The 24710-nt window shown below is 34.1% G+C and overlaps 1 protein-coding gene across 10 annotated transcripts in view; it reads right to left on the minus strand.

Moving 5' to 3' along the window:
* Positions 1–24710, minus strand: part of CARF (calcium responsive transcription factor) — a 73935-nt gene that overhangs the window by 33267 nt on the left and 15958 nt on the right. For 7 of the 10 annotated variants that reach the window (XM_056807499.1, XM_007501908.3, XM_056807494.1 and 4 more), the window contains 3 exons: positions 21928–22048; positions 20311–20440; positions 19427–19511 (listed from right to left, as the gene is read on the minus strand). In XM_056807499.1, the coding sequence (XP_056663477.1) occupies positions 19427–19511; positions 20311–20440; positions 21928–22048 (336 nt within the window). Of the gene's footprint in view, positions 1–10511; positions 10658–19426; positions 19512–20310; positions 20441–21671; positions 21740–21927; positions 22049–24710 lie in introns of those variants that run through there. The other 3 variants (XM_056807501.1, XM_016425177.2, XM_056807500.1) reach the window with 2 other exon arrangements.

The following is a 24710-nucleotide window of genomic DNA, read 5'->3' on the forward strand; positions in this document are numbered from 1 at the left end:
CACTGCTGGGTTTGTACCCCAAAGAGACAATAAGGAAAAAGTCTTGTAGAATATTCATAGCTGCGCTCTTTGTGGTGGCAAAAAAATGGAAAATGAGGGGATGCCCTTCAATTGGGGAATGGCTGAACAAATTGTGGTATATGTTGGTGATGGAATACTATTGGACTCAAAGGAATAATAAAGTGGAGGAATTCCATGGAGACTGGAGCAACCTCCAGGAAGTGATGCAGAGTGAGAGAAGCAGAATCAAGAAAACATTGTACACAGAGACTGATACACTGTGGTACAATCAAATGTAATGGACTTCTCCATTAGTCTCAATGCAATGTCCCTGAACAACCTGCAGGGACCAAGGAGAAAAAAAACACTACCCATAAGCAGAGGACAAACAGTGGAAGTAAAAACACTGAGGAAGGACAACAGCTTGACTACAGGGGTCTAGGGGATATGATCGAGGAGAGACTCTGAATGAATACCCTACTACAGAAACCAATAGCATGGAAATGAGCTCTGGTTGAGGACGCATGTGACACCCAGAGGAATCACACATCACCAATGGGAAGAGTGGGGGGAAGGGGGAAAGGGAAAAAAAGATGATCTTTGTTTATAATGAATAACATTTGAAAATGACCAAATAAAATGTTTCAAAAAGAAAAAAAAAGAAACACACATGAGGAAGGTAGATGTGCATAGGGTGAAAGTAAGAGGATGGAGCCAAATCTATTGGGCATCAACTGATAAAAAGAAGGCAGGAGTTGCAATCATGATATCTGACAAAAACAAAGTAAAAATAAATCTAGTTAAAAGAGACAGGGAAAGTAATTACATCCTGATAAAAGGCAGTATAGACAATTAGGAAATATCAGTACTCAACAAGTATGCACCAAATGGCATAGCATCCAAATTTCTAAAGGAGAAACTAGTGGAGCTTAAGGATGAAATAGATAGAAAAACTATACTAGTGGGAGACCTGAACCTTCCTCTATCCGAACTAGATAAATCAAACCAAAAAAATAAATAAGAGGTAAGAGAAGTGAATGAAATCTTAGTAAACTTAGAGTTAGTAGATATGTGGAGAAAAAGAAATAGGGACAAAAAGGAATATACCTTCTTTTTATGAGCACATGGTACAGTCACAAAAATTGACCATGTGTTAGGGCATAAAAACATTGCAAACAAGTGCAAAAGAGCAGAAATAATAAATGCAACCTCAGATCACAATGCAATGAAATAATAATTAGTAAGGGTACGTTGAGAGGTAAATCAAAAATTAAATGGAAATTAAACAATATGATTCTCCAAAACCAGTTAGTCAAAGAACAAATCATAGAAACAATAATTTCATTGAAGAAAATGACAATGATGAGATATCCTTTCAAAACCTATGGGATGCAGCTGAAGCAGTACTCAGGGGGAAATTTATACACTTGAGTTCATATATTAGCAAATTAGGGAGGGCAGAGGTCAATGAATTGGGCATGGAAATTAAAAAACTAGAAAGTGAACAAATTAAAAATCCTCAGATGAAGACTAAATTAGAGATCCTAAAAATTAAGGGAGAAATTAATAAAATTGAAAGTAAAAGAACTATTGATTTAATAAATAATACTAGAAGCTGGTACTTTGAAAAAACAAATAAAATAGACAAAGTACTGGTCAGTCTAATTAAAAAAGGGAAAGAAGAAAATCAAATTGACAGTATCCAAGATGCAAAGGGAGACCTCACCTCTAATGAAGAGGAAATTGACCATATCAACAAGCAAACCAACAAAAATCACATGATTATTTCAATTGATGCAGAAAAAGCCTTTGATAAAATACAACACCCATTCTTATTGAAAACACTAGAAACCATAGGAATAGAAGGGCCTTTCCTAAAAATAATAAACAGTATATATCTAAAACCATCAGCCAAACATCATCTGCAATGGGGATAAACTAGAAGCCTTCCCAATAAGATCAGGAGTGAAACAAGGATGCCCATTATCACCTCTATTATTTAACATTGTACTAGAAACACTAGCAGTAGCAATTAGAGAAGAAAAAGAAATTGAAGGTACTAAAATAGACAAGGAGGAGACCAAACTCTTTGCAGACGATATGATACTCTACTTAAAGAATCCTAGAGAATCAACCAAAAAGCTAGTTGAAATAATCAACAACTTTAGCAAAGTAGCAGGATAGAAAATAAAACCGCATAAGTCATCATCAGCATTTTTATATATCTCCAACACATCTCAGCAGCAAGAATTAGAAAGAGAAATTCCATTTAAAATCACCCTAGACAAAATGAAATACTTAGGAATCTATCTGCCGAGACAAACACAGGAACTATATGAACACAACTACAAAACACTCTCCACACAGTTAAAAATAGATCTAAACAATTGGAAAAACATTTATTGCTCATGGGTGGGATGAGTTAACATAAAATAAATGACAATCCTAACCAAATTAATTTATTTATTTAGTGCCATACCCATTGAACTACCAAAAAGCTTCTTTACTGAATTAGAAAAAACCATAACTAAGTTCATTTTGAAAAACAAAATATCAAGGATATCCAGGAATATCACGAAAAAAATTGCAAAGGAAGGAGGACTTGCAGTCCCAGATCTCAAACTATACTATAAAGCAGTGGTCATCAAAACAATCTGGTACTGGCTAAGAGACAGAAAGGAGGATCAGTGGAATAGACTTGAGGTAAATGACCTCAGCAAGACAGTCTATGATAAGCCCAAAGATTCCAGTTTTGGGGACCAAAACCCACTATTTGATAAAAACTGCTGGGAAAATTGGAAGACAGTATGGGAGAGATTAGGTTTGGATCAACATCTCACACCCTACCCGAAGATAAACTCAGAATGGGTGAATGACCTGAATATATAGAAGGAAACTATAAGCAAATTAGGTGAACACAGAATAGTATACTTGTCAGATCTTTGGGTAAGGAAAGAACCAAGGAAGAGCTAGAAAAAAATCACAAAATATAAAATCAATCATTTTGATTATATCAAATTAAAAAGTTTTTGTACAAACAAAACCAATGCATTCAAAATTAGAAGGGAAGAACAAATTAGGAAACAATCTTCATAACAAAAACCTCTGACAATGGTCTAATTACTCAAATTTATAAAGAGCTACACCAATTGTACAAAAAATCAAGCCATTCTCCAATTGATAAATGGGCAAGGGACATGAATAGGAAATTTTAGTTAAAGAAATCAAAATTATTAATAAGCACATGAAAAAGTGTTCTAAATATCTTATAATCAGAGAAATGCAAATCACAACAATTCTGAGGTATCACCTCACACCTAGCAGATTGGCTAACATGACAATGAAGGAAAGTAATGACTGCTGGGAGGGGATGTGGCAAAGTGGGGACACTAATTCATTGCTGGTGGAGTTGTGAATTGATCCAACCATTCTGGAGGGCAATTTGGAACTATGCCCAAAGGGTGATAAAAGACTGTCTGCCCTTTGATCCAGCCATAGCACTGCTGGGTTTGTACCCCAAAGAGACAATAAGGAAAAAGACTTGTACAAGAATATTCATAGCTGCACTCTTTATGGTGGCAAAAAATTGGAAAATGAGGAGATGCCCATCAATTGGGGAATGGCTGAACAAATTGTGGTATATGTTGGTGATGGAATACTATTGTGCTAAAAGGAATAATAAAGTGGAGGAATTCCATGGGGACTGGAACAACCTCCAGGAATTGATGCAGAGTGAGAGGAGCAGAACCAGGAGAACATTGTACACAGACTGATACACTGTGGTATAATTGTATGTAACGGACTTCTCCATTTGTGGCAATGTAGTTATCCTGAACTACTTGGAGAAATCTACAAGAAAAACCACTATCCACATTCTGAAGAAAAATTGTGGGAGTAAAAACACTGAAGAAAAACAACTGCTTGAATACATGGGTTGAAGGGATATGGTTGGGGATGTAGACTCTAAATGAACATCCTAGTGCAAACACCAACAACATGGAAATAGATTCTGATCAAGGACACAAGTAATACCCAATTAAATTGAGCGTAGGTTGCGGGAAGGGTGGGTGGAGGGAAGGGAAATAAAGTGATTATTGTAACCCCCCCAAAATAAATTAAATTAATTTTTAAAAAAGAAACAAATTTTTAAAAATAAAAAGGAATAAGAAATAAGGCTTGGCCTAGATATTATGCAGAAGCCATATATATATATGTGTGTGTGTGTGTGTGTGTGTGTGTGTGTGTATACATATATATATATATGCATCATACAACTTCTCAATGAATAAGCAAAACAAATTAAATCGCCAAAAAATGAAACTGACTATATTATATTAGAAAGGAAACATCTAATTAATGAAGTAGAAGTAATTTCCAAATTTATTATCTATGTAATCTGAGAACTGATGTTTTAAAGCAAAGATAAAAATAAACATTAAAAAAAGAAATAGTCTGGGGGCAGCTGGGTAGCTCAGTGGATTGAGAGCCAGGCCTAGAGACGGGAGGTCCTAGGTTCAAATCTGGCCTCAGACATTTCCCAATTGTGTGACCCTGGGCAAGTCACTTGACCCCCATTGCCTAGCCCTTACCACTCTTCTGCCTTGGAGCCAATACACAGTATTGACTCCAAGATGGAAGGTAAGGGTTTAAAAAAAAAAAGAAATAGTCAAAATGAAAAAGTATGGTACATAAATGAGTCAACTCCAACTAGTCTACTTAATAAACTTGATGTTTTCAGAATGGAAAATGGATAAAAGATCACATATTACCATTTCCTGAGGAGACTGAATGAACTTAGAAAAATACCTCAACTAGCAAGCACTTGGTTAACAGATATGACAGTTAAAGTAAACATGAGTTTAGATTATAAACTTATTTGCAAAGATGACATAACTCATTTGTTAAATTGAAGTAAAAAGCAATTTACTTCAATTTATCAAACATTTATTAAATACCCTCCATATACAAAGCACCAGTTCAGGCACTGGGAATACAAAGAATAACCAGAAAACCAAAAGAAACATGTACTCAGAGAAGTCATTATGAAAAGTAATTGGGATTGGGAGAGCATTAACCGCTGGGAAATCAGTGCTCAGAGAGGAGTGACATATTAGTTACACTTGTGGGGAGCTGAAGATTCTCAGAAATGGAGTTGAGGAAGTAGAGTATTCCAGAACTGGAGGATAGCTGGTGCAAAGGCAGAAGACTGATCATCACATGTGAAGAACAACTGGGCTGGAATGTGGATTGTGGAGGGGAGAGTAATGTGAAATCAATTTGGGAAGATGAGTTGAAGTCAGATTGTGAAGTGTTTTAAACTATAGAGAAGCATTTATTTTGGGGGGTAAGAGGGATCCAGCAAAAGTTCTTGAACAAAGATCAGACTTGTGCTTTAAGAAAAAGAATTTGGTAGCTGTATGGAGACTGGATAGGAGAGGAGAGCCTGAAGAAAGAAAGGGACAGATGTGAGAGATGTAGTGGAGGTAGGATAGATAAGACTTGGCAAATTACTGGATGTGAAGAGTATCGCGACCCTCCATGGGAGTCCTATATTATTTATCTGTGGGTAATAACCTGAGATGAAGAAGGGAGACTAAGGAAATGGAAAATAATACAGTCTCAAAGACAGCAGGTTCAAACATGTGGGGAGTAACGTGAATTCCGAAGAAATAAGAGGAATAAGAGAATAGGTGGGATGCACCAAATAATATAGCACCCAAATTTCTAATGGAGAAACTAGGAGAATTGAAGGAAGAAATAGACAGTAAAACCATATTAGTGGGAGAATAAACCAACCATTATCAAATTTAGATAAATCAAATAAAAAAATAAATAAGAAAGAGGTAAAAGAAGTGAATGAAATCTTAGAAAAATTAGAATTAATAGACATATGGAGAAAAATAGGGATAAAAAGGAATACACCTTCTTCTCAGCACCACATGGCACATTCACAAAAATTGACCATACATTAGGTCACAGAAACATAGCACACAAATGCAGAAAAGCAGAAATAATGAATGCAGCCTTCTCAGATCACAAGGCAATAAAAATAATGATTAGTAATGGTACATGGAAAACCAAATCTAAAACCAATTGGAAATTAAACAATATGATACTCCAAAACCGTTTAGTTAGAGAAGAAATCATAGAAACAATTAATAATTTCATCGAGGAAAATGACAATGGCGAGACATCCTTTCAAACCTTTTGGGATGCAGCCAAAGCGGTAATCAGAGGTAAATTCATGTCCCTGAAAGCTTATATTAACAAACAAGGGAGAGCAGAGATCAATCAATTGGAAATGCAATTGAAAAAACTCGAAAGCGATCAAATTAAAAACCCCCAGCAGAAAACCAAACTAGAAATCCTAAAAATTAAGGGAGAAATTAATAAAATCGAAAGTGATAGAACTATTGATTTAATAAATAAGACAAAAAGCTGGTACTTTGAAAAAACAAATAAAATAGACAAAGTACTGGTCAATCTAATTAAAAAAAGGAAGGAAGAAAAGCAAATTAACAGCATTAAAGATGAAAAGGGGGACCTTACCTAATATGCCTGGTATGCTACAAAGAGTAAAGGAGAATCAGACTATAGTCAGTCAATAAGCATTTAATGAGTGCTTTCTGTGTGCCAGACAAGTGCTGGAGATACCAAAAAAAACTGTCCTGCTCTCAAGGAGCTAACATTTTAATAAGGAGGATATAAATATATACATAAGGTATGCATACAGAACAGAAAGAGGGTAATCTCAAAGGGAAATGGGGAAAGGGAAGTGCTGAGAAATGCTTCCCAAAGATGGTGGGATTTGAGCAGAGTCTTGAAGGAAGCTGGGAAAGCTAAGAGATTGGGGGAAAGACAGAGCATTCTAGGCATGGGGGATAGTCTAAAGAAAGAGTATTGTGGGCAAGGAACAGAAAGAGGGCCTGGACCAAAGAATGTTTGGAAAGAAGTAAAGAATAAGATTGGAAAAGGTAGGAATGGAGCAAGTTGTGAAGGGCTTTAAAATGCCAGAGAACATTTATAATTGAAACTTGGGATAAATGGGAAGTGATTGAATAAAGAGTCAAGAATGATCCTGAAGCTGAGACATGAATTACTGGAAGGATGGTGGTACCCTTAACAGAGAGGAATTAGAAGGAGGGATGGCCTTGGAGGAAAATGAGTTTTGTTTTAGAAATTTTATTCTTCCAAATGTGTAAGGACCAAAAAAGGGGAATTCTGTAATAGACACAATTCTCATCAACAAACTGGTAGAAATAGGAACCTGTGGGAGTACCTGATCTCTCCTTCCTTGAGACTGTGATAAAGATGGAAAGGGAAATTGGGTATAATCTATCATATACTCTAGTTGTGGGTAAAGTAGATTTCAAAGAGTTCAGAGTAAATATAGGTAGAATTGAAAGGAATAAAATGCTATAAGAAAGTCAACTAAAAAGAGGTAGGAAACTCTCAGCAAAAATTCTGAAGGTGCAAGTACAAAACTTTCTGGTAAGGAAGAAACACTAAAGTTATTGGAAAAACTTGATTTGGATGCACTATAAACTAAAAAAATTTTATTTTAATTTTTTGTATTCTTTTTCTTCAATTTTATTTTCTTACTAAAGAGAATAATGAGACAACATACCAAAACATATGGGATACAGCAAAAGCAGTAATTAGAGAAAGATTTATAATTATAAATGCTTATATTGATAAAGAAAAGATCAATAAATTGCAAATGCAATTAAAAATAAGCTAGAGACTAAAATAAAATCCCCAATTAAACATCAAATTAAAAATTATAAAAAACTAAAGGTGAGATTAATAAAACTGAATGTAAGAAAATCACTGAATTAATAAATACATCCAAGAGTTAATTTTAGGGGAAAAATAAACAAAATTGATAAACCATTCATTAACCTGATTAAAAAAGAAAGAAAAGAAAACCATATCACTAGCATTAAAAGGGTGAATATACCACCATAAAAATGAGAGGGTAAATGAATATACCACCATTGAAGCTGAAATTAAAGCAATTATTAGGAGTTATTAAAAATATTTTCCATTTGTTCTTTTATGGAAATGTTAGCACTACAGAGTAGCTTAATATTAGATCCTCTAGCAGAATGAATCATCCTCTACCCTAATGTTTGCTCTGAAGCTCCCTGAATGCAAAGTACCCATTGGGCCCCCAGATACCTGCCTGAGGCAAGCAACAGATCTAAGCCAGAGCAGATATATAATCCAAACATAGTTTTTGGCAGGAAAACAATGGTTTAAAGAGCATAAATATTCTGTAAAAGCCTTACTTTAATAATCATTATAACATGGAGGTAATCCTTCATTTCTGAGAGGTATGGCATTGGAACAAAACTTCCACTGGGTATGACCAAACTGGAAAGGCTTGGTTTTGAAAAGAATATAGTCCTTGAAACAGATTATGTCTGCTGCCTAAAGACCAATCTAGCCAAATACGATCCTGATCCTGAGAAACAAACTAGTTAAGAGGATCAAATTAAATGTTGATAGGAACATGGAGAAACAGGCCTAATATTACACTGTTAGGGCAGCTGTGAATTGTTTTTTATAAAACAAGATGGAAATATATACATTAAGGACTATAAAGCTGTTCATATGAGTTAACCTAGGGATGCCTTTATTAGGCTTAGGCCCTAAAGGCATTATTGAGAGGGTAAAAAGTAGTGTACATATGAAAATATTTATAGAAACTTTGTAATGACAAAATAATTAGAAATAACATAGATGCAATTACTGGGGGAAATAATGGTTGAAGAGATTGTGATAATTTGGGGGAAAAAATTCCTTATCTTTCCCCCCCTCAAAAAAACCCAACCCTTCTACTCCTTTGAAATCCTTTTTTACTGCTGTAGACACTAGCACTCTCCCATGTGACCCTTATTGCTCTTGCTTCTCACTTCTATCTCCTAGCTTCTCTGATTTTCCTTAAGATCCAAATCAAATTTTAACATCTGCCAGACTCCTTTCCTGGTCTAATTGCTAATGCCTTTCTTCTAAGATTACCTTCCATCTACTCTCTCTCTCTCTCTCTCTCTCTCTCTCTCTCTCTCTCTCTCTCTCTCTCTCTCTCTCTCTCTCTATGTACCTAGTTATTTTCATGCTCTCTCCTTCAATATGTGAACTTCTACCTCATTCCGCCAAAATTATTTTCAACTTAAAATTTTGCTGATCTGACATCTCCCCACACTGAGAAATCAAGAAAAATAAACAAATAAACTGTTACAAACATGTAGAGTCAAGCAAAACCAATTCCTACATTAGCTATGTGTTGTTTTTTTTTCAATGCCTCAATCTGCACTTTAAGTTCATCACCTCTAAAAAGAGGTAGCCAGCATATTTTTCATTATGAGTTGTCTGGAATTGAGGTTTTTCACTATGCTGATCAGAGTTCCTTGCTTAAAAATTGTGTGCCTTTACAATAATGTTATTGTAAACACTGTTCTCCAGGCTCTCTTTATTTTGTATCGGTTCATATAGTTTCATTCCCAGATTCTTTGAAACCATAACCTTCATCATTTCTTACAATATAGAAGTGTTCCATCATATTCATATAGCATGTAATTGTTCAGCCATTCTCCCCACTCCACAGTTTCCAATTCTTTTCTACCCCAAAAGAGATGTTATTAATATTTTTGTATAAATTGATTTTTTTCCTAATTCTTTAAAACCTTTGGAGAATAGACCTTGTATTATTACTGGCTCAAAGGGTATGCACAGTTTATTACTTTTCTGGGAATAGCTGCAAATTGCTTTCAAAGTTGGCTGGACCAGTTCACGGCTCCACCAACAAAAGAACTCTTTCCCCCTAGTCTCCTGATACTTGCCATTTTCCTTTTTTGGTCAACTTGGCTAATCTAATGGACATGTTATGGTGACTCAGTTGTTTTAATATGTATTTCTCTAAATATATAATAATTTAGAGCTTTTTATCATAAGGCCATTAATATCTTGGATTTCTTCCTCTGAAAATTACCTATTCGTTTCCTTTGACCATTTATCAATTGCAGGATGATTCTTTTGAAATTGACTAAGTTACCTACATATCTTAGAAATGAGGCCTTTATCAGAAACTTGACACAAAGATTTTTTCCCCAACTTCCTGCTTCTCTTCTAATGGGTTTTGTTTGTGTAAAACCTTTTAATTTTATGTAATCAAAATTGTCTATGCTTACCTCCTTTAACCCTTTCTATCTCTTATTTTGTTATGAACTCCTGTATCCTACATATGACATGTAATTTCTTCCATGTTCCTCTAATTTATTTGTGACATTACTTTTTACACGTAAATTATATTTGCTTGGAACTTATCTTGATATATGACACTGATTAATACTTAGTTTTTGCCAGATTTCCCAAAAATTTTTATTGAAGTCTGTTATTGCTTCAATACTTGAGACTTGGGTTGTTTTTTTTCAACACTCTGATGCTATACTCATTTTTTCCTATATATTGTGTACCTAATTTGTTCCACAGACCAACCTATTTCTTACCTCAATGATAATGGCTTTGTAGTATAGTTTCAGGTATGGTACTGGTAGACTCCCTTCCTTCCACTTTTTTTTTTCATTATTTCATTTCTTGTTGAGATTCTAGATCTTTTGTTCTTCTAGATGAATTTTATTTTATTTTTGTAGCTCTATAAAGTAATTATTTGTTAGTTTGATGGGCAAGATGTTGAAGAGATAAATTTAGACAGTATTAACATTCTTAATATATTAACTCAGCTTAACCATGAACAATGAGTATTTCTTCAATTATTTAGGCATTTTTTATTTGCATAAAAGATGTTTTGTGACTATGTTCATGTAGTTCATGGCTGTGACTTTGCAAGCAACTTCCCAAGTATTTTATGATATATATTTATTCTAAATAGAATTTCTCCTATAACTTCTCACAAGATTTTGTTGGTAATATAGTTGGTATATATATAGTGATAATTTGTTAGCATTTATTTTGTATTCCACACCTTTGCTGAAGTAGTTAAATCTTTCAGGTTTTTAATTAATTCTCATGGGTTCTCTTAAGTAAAAAGTCGCTTTTTCCCCTTCTGCCTATGCTTATTCCCTCAATTTCGTTTTCTTGCTTTTTTTTACTACAGTTAAAATTTCTAGCACTATTTGAATAGTAATGAGGATAATGGATATCCTTATATTACCTGTGGTATGACTGAAAATATCTCTGACCTATATCTATTACAGATAATGGCTCTTAGTTTCAGATAAATAAAATGTATCACAGATTAAAGAAAGCTCTGTTTATTCCTCTGCTTTTCAGTGTCTTTTTTTAAAACCCTTTCCTTCTTTCTTAGAATCAATACTGTGTTTGGGTTCTAAGGCAGAAGAGTAGTAAGGGCTTGGAAATGGGGGTTAAGTGACTGCCCAGGATCACACAGCTAACAAGTGTCTTGAGACCACATTTGAACCCAGGACCTCCTGTCTCTGAGCCTGGCTCTCAATCCACTGAGCCACCCAGCTGCCCCCCTTTTAAGAGTCTTTTGACAGAAATGAGAGCTATATTTTGCCAAAAGCTTTTTCAGCATCTATTTATACATACATATATATATACATATATATGTATATGTATATGTGTGTGCATATTGTAAACCTTAAAATTTCTTAGACACACACACAAAATCATGATTCTCATTGTTTTAATTCAACTAAATAGTTTAAACTATATGGCTGATTAGGTCAATAGTTTTCCTAACATTGAACTTGCATTAGTGATATAAATACAGCCTGGTCATAGTGTATATTTTTGTAATATGTTACTATGTAATATACTAAACTTATTTGTAATATTACCTCCTTACTGATATTTTACTTTAAAATCTTTTTTTAAACCCTTTCCTTCTGTCTTAGAATCAAAACTGTGTTTGGGTTCTAAGGCAGAAGAGTAGTAAGGGCTAGCAATGGGGATCAAGTGACTTGCCCAGGGTTACACAGCTAGGAAATGTCTGAGGTCAGATTTGAACCCAGGACCTCCTGTCTCTAGGCCTCAATCCACTAGGCTGCTTAGCTGCCCCCTAGTTTAAAATCTTAAAAAACAAATTTTTTTTCCATTAGGAATTTTTGTCTATAGTTCTCTTAATTTAGATGTTATGACATGTGGTCTATATGTTTATGCTAGTATTGATTAGTATTGATATTAATTCATTTAACTCTAGTACTTTTAAGAAAAACATATTGTTCTAATTTATATTTTAATTGGGTCAATTTTTGCTACTGATGGTCATGATTGCTAACCCTGCCCTTTTTTACTACAATTGAAGTATATAATCTGTTCTGCTCAATCTCCTTATTTTAGCTTAGGATCTTATTGTTTTAAGTATGCTTCTTGTAAACAGCATATTGTTTTTTCCCCCAGGATAAAGCATTTTTATTTTATTTTTTATTTATTTTTAATTTTATTTCATCAATTTAGAACATTTTCCCCTGGTTACAAGAATGTTCCTTCCCTCCCCTCCCATACCTGACATGCAATTCCACTGGGTTTTACATGTGTCCTTGATCAGAACCTGTTTCTATGTTGTTGATGTTTGTGCTAGGATGATCGTTTAGAGTCTACATCCCCAATCATATCCCCCTTGACCCATGTGATCAAGCAGTTGTTTTTCTTCTGTGGTAAACAGCATGTTGTAAAATTCTGGTTTTTAACCTATTCTGTTATTGTTTTCCATTTTATGGTTAAGTTCATCCCATTCACAGTCATGACTGTCAATTCTGTATTTCCTTCCATCCTTCTCTGTTTCCTGCTTTTTCTTTAAGAATTTTGCTTCTGACTTACCCCTCTCTTATTTCCCCTTCCCTTCAATTATTTCTTTTATGTTTCACTGTTGGGAAAGGGAAGGAGGGAGTGGAGGGAGTGCAGGGAGTGGAGGGAGAGACAGAGAGTTCTCCCCACTTTTGACCAGTTCTGATAACAGTGGAGTTCAAAACTTGCCTTTCCTCAACCATCTTCTCCTTTTTCTATAGACTTCTATTTATCTACCCCAGTTATATGAGATAATTTTTGCCATTTCTTTCCCTTCACTAAAGTGTATTTTCTTCCTCTCTCTTTCTATTCTTTTAAGATCATCAAGACAAAAGAATCACTCCCAAGCCTTCTGTCTAATTTTATAATATCTTTAATCCCTAAGGATTCTGGAGTTCCAAGTGAATAAATGTATCATCTCGATATATAATAATGTAAACAGTTTAATCTTCTTTAGTCCCTTACAATTACTCATTCATGTTTACCTTTTTAGGCTTCTCTTGACTTATGTTTATATGTCAAATTTCCTATTCAGGGCTAGTCTTTTCATTAGAAATTCTGGGGATTTCTATATTTCATTAAAGGTCCATTTTCTCCCCTTGTACAATTATTCATTTTTCTGGTAAGTTATTCTTGGTTATAAGACTAGATCTTTTGCCTTCTAGTTACCTTTGGCACAATGGATAGAGTGTTAGACCTAGATTTGGGTGGATCTGAATTTACATCTAGACTCAGATACTAAATGTGTGACTCCTGACAAGTCCTCTTAACATTTATCTGTCCTAAACAATAAAACTATCTCCCAGAGTTGTAATGAGGATCAATTGAGATAATATTTGTGAAGCACCTAGCATAGTGTGTGGCACATAATAGATGTTTAATAAATACTTTCCTTCCTTCCTTCTAGAATTTCATAATCTAAGCTCTCCACATTTTAAAGTAGTGGTTGCTCAATACAATGATCCAGGACAAATCTGAAGGACTGGTAAAAAAGAATGCTAGCCACCTCCAGAGAAAGAAATGTTGGAGTAGGAATGCAGATGAAAGCATATGATTTTTCACTTTTTTTAGTTGGGTATATTCTTTGGAGTTTTAGTTTCATAAGATTATTCACTTACAAAAATGGAAAATATGGAAATGTTTTGCATAATACATGTATAACCCTGACTGAATTTATTGCCAGATCCAGGACTGGGGAGGGAAGGAAGACAGGAGACAATTTAGATCATATAACTTCAGAAAATGTATTTGGAAATTTGTTATTACATATCATTGGTAAAAAAAATAATAAAAATTTTTTAAATAATGTGGCAGCTGCTAAGTTGTGTGCAATCTTGACTATGGCATGGCACCTTACTGACATTAAATTCTCTTCTGGCTTTTTTGCAATAGTTTCTCTGCCATAAAAGCTCTGGATTTTGAGGTTTCTTTCAGGAGATAAATGAGTAAATTTTTTCAATTTCTATTCTGACTTATGTTTCAAGAGATCTGACTGTTTTCTTTAATGATTTCATGAAATATATTATCTAGGCCCTTTTTTTTCAGTTGTGGCTTTCTAGAAGTCCAATGATTTGATTATTAAATTCTCTCTCCTCAATCTGGCTTAGTGTGGTTTTTATTTTTGCCATGAAATATCTAACATATGTATATTTTCAGTCTTTTAAAATATTTCTTATTTTAATATTTCTTGAAACCTTATGGCATTTTAAGTTTCTATTTGGTCCATTTAAATATTCAGGGATCTATTTTTTTGATAAGGTTTTTGTACCTCATTTCAAGCTATTAATCCTCTTTCCATAGTTTTCTAATGGAGTTCTCATTGCTTTTCTCTATCACTCTCATTTTGTTGTTAAAATGGTTTTATTAGCTCTTTTAAAAAATTCTTCTTTTATCTCTTCTAGGAATTTCAATTGGACTTGTGCCCAAACTTCATTTTTCTTTGAGCCTTTGTTTATATTTTCACATCATTCTCTCTTCTTTTGGATTTGTGTCTTCTATTTACTCACTGTTACAATAGCTTGTTGTGGTGGGATTCTTTTCTGTTTGCTCATTCCTCCTGGATACATTTTTAAAAACCCTTACCTTCCATCTCAGAATCAATACTAAGTATTGGTTCCAAGACAGAAGAGCAGAAAGGCAAGTGGGGTCAAGTAACTTGCCCAGGGAGGGTCAGTTAGATGGTCAGATAGCTAGGATGTATCTGAGGCCAAATTTGAACCTAGGACCTTCTGTCTCTACAGCACTGATCCACTACCTAGCTGCCCCTTTCCAAACTATTTTTTGATTTTTTACTTTATCATAGAGCTAAGTTCTATGAGTGTCTGAGGGAGAATATCTGGGCTGAGCTTTTGTATTCTTGAATACTTCTGTTGTTCTCTTCAAATATTGAGTATTATGATATACCAGGATCTCAAGGATTGCTCAGGCAGAAGACCTGCAAATTTTTAGTACTCTTAAAGTGATACAATATAGGGCAAAATCTGTTCATTGCTCTCCTGGTTTGCTTTTCAAGTTCCTGACCAAGGGTTAGGTCTCAGTAAGAGTTCTGTCTTGCCTACATGAACTGATGCAGAGTGAAATTAACAGAACCAGGAGAACATTATGCACAGTAACTGAAACACCGTGGGATGAACAAGTGTAATAAACTTTGCTACTAAAAGCAGTGCAATGATCCAGGACAATTCTGAGGACCTTATGAGAAAGAATGCTATCCACAGCTAGAGAAAGAACTATTGGAGTAGAAATTCAGAAAAAAAAACATATGATTCATCAGTTGTTTATATAGGTATATGATTTAGGGTTTTGATTTTAAGAGATTTCTCTATTACAAAAATGAATCATGGAAATAGATTTTGAGTGATAATACAGGTATAACTCAATGGAATTGCTTGTTAACTCCAAGGGGGAAGGTGAGGGAAGAAAGAAGAGAGATAATATGAATTATGTTACCATGGGAAAAAATTTAAAAATATATTTTAAAAAAGACTTGTCCTAAAATTCTAAGCTTGGAAATTTCAGTAAACTGTTACTGGACTCAGCCATGATTATCTCAGTGGGACGCTCTGCTATTGTGTCTAAATTAAAAGTTCTTTGGTTTGGGATTCTTGCCCTGGTTATTGAATTTCCCCTGGGCTGGAAACTAGAATGGAATCCCTGTTCTGCTATTTTGATTAAAGTCACACAGCTACTATTTGCTTCTGAAAGTTTTCCTTTCTCAGTATCATCTAATGCCCTTAACCATGAGCATAACTCTACCACTTGTAGGTACACGTCCCTCCCTCATTCTGCCCTGGATCTATGACCCAGAACCAGATAGAAAATGACAAATCTGCCAGCTGGCACCAGTCTTTGCAACCTGTACTACTTTAGAGTTCCCCTGAGACCTCTTCTTGCTTCATTGCACAGTCTTGGCTCTCTGAATTAGTCCCTCATCTTGTACACAATGAGTTACTAACCAAACTTCACCTCCAGCATCTGCAGAATTCTCAGTCTCCTAAAGATGCCCTGGACTAGAAAAATGACTCATTGTAATTTTTTTCTTGCATCTTGCAATCAGATTTCAGTATGGTGTGTTTTCTAGATGGTTTTAGAGAAGGTCTAGAGGGAAAACTGGGCTGTACTTCTACTCTATGATCTTAACTCCACCTGCTAAGGCACTCCCACTTAAAGCTATGTGTGGAAGAGGGAAGCAATGGAAGGTAACATGATAAATTTGAAATCATGGCATAATCTTAAAAATTGCATCATTAGAGCAAAAGCTTAGATTGAGTTAAGGCTGTTAAAGAAAGTTAAGGACAACAAAATTTTTTTAAAACTATAATAGGAGAGTGAATTCAAGAAAGGACTGGACATGATGGCTGTTGCAGGGGACAAGTATAACTGGCAACAGAAAGAAGACATAGCTACTTAATTCTTATTTTACATCTGGTTTTTATTCCTAAGAAGATAACCCTTGTATGAGAAATAAGAGAATAAAAATATCTAATATGAAGTTGATCCCCATGATAATAAAGAGGATAGCTGCCTTTGATGAATTCTAGTCACTTGGCCTAGATGAACTATATGCCCTTAGAGAAGGAATGATCTGGTGGATGTGATTGCAATATTTTATAAGTGACTGATATTTGAAAGGTTATGACTAATAGGAAAGGTACCACAGAGTTGAAGAAAAGCATATATTATCCTTATTTTCATAAAGGAGATAAAAATAAAATTATAGGGCAGTGAGTTTGATTTTGTTCCTGGGAAAGTTCTTGAATGTATTAAGAGGATTCGTGAACATCCAAAAAAGGATTCACAACTATCATGGATTCTCAAGAAAAGGTCATGTAATACTAACCTCATTTACTTTTACTTTTTTTACATAGTTATGAACTTGATAGATCAAGGGAATACCACAGATGTAATTTACCAAATTTTATTAAAGTGCTTGATCAAGTATTTCAAGCAATTCCTGTAGAAAAAGTGATGTATGTGCTATGACATTGTTGGTGGGGTGGATTCAGAACTAGTTGAATGGATGGACTCAAAAAAGCAGTCATTAATATTTCTATGTCACTTGAAAATTAACCAGTGAAATTTCCCAGAGAGCTCTACTAGCTCTTTGCTATTTAACATTTTAATCAATGACAGCATCTTTATGAAATCTGCAAACACAAAGTTAGGATAGGTAATGTGAATCTTAAAATTTCTCAGACTCTACCTTGGAGCATTTGGTTAAGGCTATTCCCCATTTTAAACAATGAAGGTACTTGGTCAGGAATGTATTGGAAACTCTAACATTACTCCACCCATACTTAGGCATACTTTAAGGGAAGATAAAGTTGTAAACTCCTTACTGAACAATGAAAAAGTACTTAACTCATACTTACAGTGAGACCAAAACCTTAAGCTAGGTCTATTTTTAGATCTAATACAAAAGGATGCTAAGTACCTATGAAGGTCGTATTAATCACTAAAAGGTCAAACAACTTGGGCAAGTTAAAAAAAAGGGCAAGTTTAGCAAAGAGGTGTTGAAGTACTCGGAAGATATAATCTAACCAGAGAAGGTGAGAATTAAAGAGTGGTGAAAACTAAGAATGGGCAGTTCTAGGAAAAGTGTCTACTGTGATTGGTAGATGTGAACATTTGGGGGAGGTGACACAAAAGAAAATTTTCTTTTAAAAGGAAGGAGCTTGAGGCCTCTGAAGTTAGTTCAGCTTTGGAAGCTGAATTGGAGGTCAGGAGTCAGAGCTGGCTCTTGAACTCAGTTCAGGAGTTGAGGATTTTCAGTGAAGAATTGGAGTTTTGCTTGGGACAAAATCTTGTGGTGAGTGATTAAAGACTGACTTAGTTTCTTTCTTAAAGAGAAAGGTAGGCCCTAGCCTTTTTCCTACTATTTCGTCTTACTCTGTCTCTTTCCCTTCCCTTAATTCTTTCATTTATATTAATTAAAAATCTCCATAAAACTGACTTGGGTATTTTTCATATTTGGGAATTTTTCCCATGGTGACCACTTATTTTTTATTTAAATCAAGACACTAAAAATTATCTTTACCAGTGTGGTCAAAACCTTACAGTTTGGCCATTTACACATTTTTGCAGTCACGAGTAGTTAACATACCGGATGACCTAGCTGTGTTCGAAAAAGATCTTGAGCAGGGTAGAATACTGGTCTAAGTCTGGTGAAGTAAAATTGTATAAGGAAAAAAAAAATCTAAAATTTTGCCCTTAGGCTAATGAAATCAATTTTTAAGTATAAGCTAAAAGAGGCATGGTTAGTAAACAATTCATTTGAAAAGGATTTGGTAATCTGAGTCAACAGTGTGATATGGCAGTCATAAAACCCAAAGTCTTTTATACTGAGAGTCAAACTTTCCAGTTTCAGTTTCTACTGTGTATTGGCGTGACAACACCCAGAAGATTATGTTCTGAGTCCATGTTTTAGGAGAGTTATTGATAAAGTGAAAAACATCTGTAGAAGGCCACTCAGAATGGTTAAGGGCTTTGAGCCTTTTCCATATGAAGTTCAGGTAAGTAGCTGGGATATTTAGTCTGGAGAGGAGAGAAGCTGTAGTGAGGACATGACAGTTTTCTTCAGACACTTAAAAGACAGTCATATGGAAGAGTAATCATATTTGTTCTCTTTGGACCCAGAAGACAGAACTAGGATTAATGATTAAAAGTTGCAAAGAAGGAAATTTAAGTTTGATGCAAGAATAAAATGCCTAATCATTAGAGATATTGCAAAGTAGGATAGCTTGTTTTAGGTTCCCTTTTAGTGGAGATCTTCCAGCAAGGGTGGTATGTCCACTTGGACATGTGTAATGTAAATGATGTCCATTTCAGTATGAGTTACATTTAGAGGGTTCCTTTTAATTCAGAAATTCTGTGAAAATCAATAGATTACAGGATCACATAAACTATGAGAGATGAGAGGAAAGAGATTCCAAGAAGGAGGTGATTTAGAACAATGAGATAAATTACCTGGGACCCAAAATGTCCTTCCTCTCAGAGCACTTGCAATCAATTTTGAAGAAAATATAGATTAGAGCAAGTTGATTTTGTGACAAATATTTTACATAGAACCTATATGTTCAGAGAAAAAGTATGCTTTGACAGCAATGTCATCATAATTATTTCTAGATTTAGGTTAGGATGGTTTTCAACCTACCTCACAGTTCCTTAGGCGATTAGCCCATGTAGGAGTATGTGGAAGATGTAATTGTAGAGGGACGGGAAAAGGGTCTTCAGCTATTCTGAAAGGACAACACACACATCAATGGCAAGGGCAAAAATATTTAAAATATTTTATGATGCTTTGACCGAGTCCAAAACACTATAACAACAGATGAAGTAGTATAAATCACTATAAAATCAAACTGTATAAAATAATTTTACAGGTTATTTACAGGGTTTCTTGAAGTAATCATATATAATTGATATCAAGTTCCATATTTTGATTGTTGATATCTTTACCTCCCTAAATATTAAGCTTGACAGAATATTCTTCTTTAATATAACTTAAAGTCTTGACAAAATCAGTTACATTATATATTTAGCTCCTATTCTTATTATTTAGTGCAAATTAGCTAATAAAACATGTGTATTTTATTTCATAAATATTAAGGGAATCCAATCTAATTTTTCAAATCAGTGTTATATTTTGATAAAAGGGATAAAAACAAGAATGATTATATTAATAAGAAAAATATTTGAGAAAACAAAAACAAAAGGATATAAACTACAAGTCTTATAAAATAATACAAGTGATGGTGTAAGAAATGAATAACTCTTCTTTTTGAAAGTTTATATTAATCAACTAATATTTCCTTAATAGAAAATAGTCAAGCATCAATTATAAAAAATAAAGCCATGAGCATCTGTAACTTCTGAAATAGTTTTATTGTTTTCTTGAATACCTTTAAAATAAACTAAGGCTTACATATTTAATAATAAATCAATTACTAAACTTTTCTATAGTAGGTCATCTTAAAATACAAATAATTTGGAGATGTCCATGGTGTTAAATGATTTCTTGTTTCCCTACTGACCTACCTAGTTGTTGTTCTTTTAGGCAAGGAGAGGGACGCTTGTGGATGAAGAATATAACTATTGGTATTGTCTGCTATAGCAGCCACTGCTACAGTCTGTAAGTGTCCATCAGTGGGATTCTCTTCTGAAGCATCTTAATAACAAAAACAACAACAAAATGATCTTGTTTAATAACATCATGGGAATGTAAATAACTAATTTTTCTCTCTTTTGGAAAAGCAAGAATTGTAGCTAAGATAAAGGTGGCAAAACTAAAAATGCTTTGTTGAGAATATTATCTCATACTTAATGTTTTCGGGTTTAAACAAAGAAAACAAGATAGAAACAAAGAAAATGCAGAAATAGCTGTGGCAACTATCATTTCACAGTATCACAGTAATACTTAAAGTGCACATTTTTGTATATAAATGTGTTCATAGTATCTTACTTTTTAAAAGTTTCCTTCATTAACATATGATTGATCACATGGTTCGATGCGGATATGATTGGGGATTTGGACTTTAAATGATCACTCTAATGCAAATATTATTAATATGGAAATAGATTTTGAACACTGATACACATATAACTCAGTGGAATTCCTTGTCGGCTCCGGGAGAGGGGAGGGAGGAAAGAACATGAATCATGGAACCATGGAAAAATATCATTAATTAATTAATTAATTAATAAAAAAGAATATTCATAAGCTGGAATTTATTGTATGTATATATTTTTGTCTTAAGTTAAACCCTTTAAAAAGTGGCTTCATTTTGAGGATAGACATGAAAGAGAACATATCTAAAAGGAACTTGAAAAAGTAATCAATTACCCAGAATAAAATATTTATTTAAAAAAAATTTTAAGTTCCCTTCATAAAGTGTATAGTGATTGTTAACCTAGATTATGAATTAACAGTAATGTCATCATAATGCCACTCTACCATAAAATGTTATTAAAGAAGCAAAGAAATAAAGCTCTAATGTTAGAAGGGACAGGACTGGTGAAGTAGAAAAACATGAAACTGGGAGCAAAAGAAAAAAATGCTTATTAATTGAAAAAATCTTTAATTAAAAACATTAGTGGAAACAAGGAAGATCAATGAAATGGATCTAAAAGGGAGAACAGAGAAAATGCAAAGGAGGAGCATAATTAAAAGAAGAACATGAAGCCTCTTTCAGCAACCAGATGACAGAGAGTAGAAAGAGGAAGGATCAGAGAGAAAACCAGAATAGGGGAGGGAAATGGTATGAGTAACATGCTCATATAGAAATATCCATTCAGAAACAAACGCATAACTCCTCCAGTAGCTATTAGCTCTATGTCTTATTAGCATTATTATTAATATTACTACTGTTACTATGAAAAAGAATTTATTTTATGCTCACTGGTCCTTTGGGGAGGAAGCAGGAGTCAACCAGCTTCACAGAATTCCAAATTGAAATAGACAGCTAACCTAGACAGGGGTTGGAAAATGAACTTGAAATTTATTTGGGCCAAGCAGCTTTATCTAGTTAATTAATATTCACAATCCTACCTGAAGAAGTCAATTTTAACATTGACTTCACTGAGATGATTTTCTGAAATATATGCTTAATCAAAAAAACATTCTCAAGTCCCCCAAATACTATTCATATTACTCACCCTGAGGACTGGTCACATCCAGGAGCTGTCCCTGAGGAATAATAACTTGTGCCATTCCTGTCTGAGTGGATGGAATTACGTGAAGCACCTGTCCATTTTCTGACGGACTAGTAACAATCATCTTGAAAATGAGAGAAAAAAATCAATGCCCACACCTATACTTGCTTAATAAAATTATCTTTTTGTTAGTCACTGTTTTCTATTTATACAATATCTTTCATGTGTCCCCTTTTCATTAAACATTCTGTCTCCTACCTTAGGCAGAAGCCAATAATCCTAATCACACCTGCTCTACAATAACAGTATCCAATGTCCCCTCCTCTAATCCTTCATAGCATTTAGCCAGAAGTCTTCCTATACCAAAATCTGATGATAACACTCACCAAAGCTACTCATTATCTAACACAGAGGCTCTTAACCTTTTTCTGGGTGGTCATAGCCCTCTTTGGCAGTCTCGTGAAACCTCTTCATTTTTTGGTTTTATAATGTTGTTAAAAGGTCTAAACTACTTAGGATTACAAAGAAATCTAATTATACAGAAAGTTATCAAAATATTAAAATAAAAAGTTTATATGACCCAGGTTAAGAATCTGCAGTCTAAAGAATAATAAACAAACTTCATAATCTGACATTTGTGGTCCTTCACAATTTTTCCAGGTTTATATCCCTTTACTCCACTTCACATGCTTGATGTTCAGCCAAAGTGGAGTACTTACTACCTGCTACTTTATTTCATCCTACTCTTTCATTTTGGCATACATGCTATATATATTCCATTACTAGATCATATTCCCTCTTCATGTCTGCTTGTTTAAATTCCTCTTTTGAGGCCCAGCATAGACCAACATCTCCACAAAACCTTCTCTCATTTTTGATGCAATATAACTCTTTTTACAATACTGTGTAGACTCATATGCTACCTAATAATATACTTATCTGTATTTGTCATGTACTTCATATTACAGCATAAGATCTTTGAGAACAAGAACTGTCATCTTTGGCTATCTAGCAGAGCAGTTTGTATATAAAAGGAACTTAATGAACGATGACTTTAGTGGAATCTCTTTAATATATTTATTATACATGAGATTTTTTCCCTCTAAAGTCTTATTACTCCATTGCCTAATCTTGGTATGGTGGTGATTTCATTTTTTTTTTAAGGTCATACCAGTAAAATTCAAATTTTAACAGGTCCTATAAAGCAGGAAAGGCTTTGAATATAGGACTACTCATCCACTACATATCTGTTATCTAAGGATGAGTTTCGCAAACTTTGGAGAGACTCATCAATAGACTGACCACAGGATGATACATTTTTTTCAGACCATTTACTAAATTACAGTAGGACTGCAATCTGAATTGAAAGAGGGAATTATCTATATCAATGAAATTGTTGATTCCCAAAATTTTAAATATGAGACCTAATTATTTTGTAAAAATCTAAATAAGCTATTTGGCCAGAAATTAAAAAAAAATTTTTAAGGCTATTTGAATTATGACATACTTTTGCCCTATCTAATCAGTGTAGTTATGTAGTTACTTGACTGACCTTCTAAATAGGATTTAATTGCTATTACTCAAAGGTTGTTACTATCATATCCCTCCTTTCCCATTAGGTCTCTTTTACTCATCCCTGCCTCTAGGTGGCAGGAGATACCATGTAAATTGCAAGTAACCCACTAGTTATTCCTAATTGTTCTCCTAGACTTCCCTTTGCACAACAGAGCAACATGTAAACATTGCAGATATCCCACACTTTGAGAAGTCCTTCTAATATTGATATTTCTTAAAACAGTTATAAAAATTTTACAGACAGAATCTGGCCAATACTTTCCCTCTTTTTAAAAAAAACTCTTATCTTCCATCTCAGTATCAATCCTGCAGAAGAGCAGTAAGGGCTATGCAATAGGGGTTAAGTAACTTGCCAGGGTCCCACAGCTAGGAGTGTCTGGATCCATATTTGAACCCAGTACCTCCTATCTCTAGGACTGGCTCTGTCCACTGAGCAGCCTAGATATGCCCCAGTTTTTTCTCTCTTAAGTCTATTAAGTTTCTTAGTTAAACCTGGACAATGTGGGATAATGATAAAGGCCTGGATTTGTAATCAGTGGATCTAGGTTCAAGTAAATTTCACCACTTGTGAGTTTAAGAAAATGTTTTTAATTTCTCTGACCCTCTATTTTCTCATATATAAAATGAAGATATTTGTATGCTAAACCTCATAGGGTTGTTTTAACAATCCAAAATATTAATGTGAGCTATTATTATTGTTGTTGTTGTTGTTACCACTACTACAGGTCTAACATTACAGTATGGCAAGTTTTATGCTGTCACTTAGGTAAAATAAATACTGCTGGTCATTGATAAGGAACATTGAATGCTAAATCCATCTAGATTTGGAGCCAGCAAGACCTAAGTTCAAACATGATCTCAGACACTGATAAGCTGTGTGTCCTATACAAGTCACTTAACATCTTTCTGGTTCAATTTTCTCATCTGTAAAATGGGAGTTGTAATAGCACCTACTTATTTTTCAGAGTTCTTGTGAGGATAAAATATTTGTAAAGTGCTTTGCAAGCCTTAAAATACTATTTGAAGGCTACATAGCATTATTATTTCTTTTACTCCTTCTTTGGGATATTTTGTAAGAACCATATAAAAAATATGACTTCTATATTAGATAATAAAAATATTGAGTTCTCTTAAATATTATCCCATATATATAATCAACCACAAAAGGTTACATGAGAGGAAGATCAAGATCAAGAGCTTGATCTTTCACA

The sequence above is a fragment of the Monodelphis domestica genome, chromosome 8 (genome assembly GCF_027887165.1).
Source record: "Monodelphis domestica isolate mMonDom1 chromosome 8, mMonDom1.pri, whole genome shotgun sequence".
Taxonomy (NCBI): Eukaryota; Metazoa; Chordata; class Mammalia; order Didelphimorphia; family Didelphidae; genus Monodelphis; species Monodelphis domestica.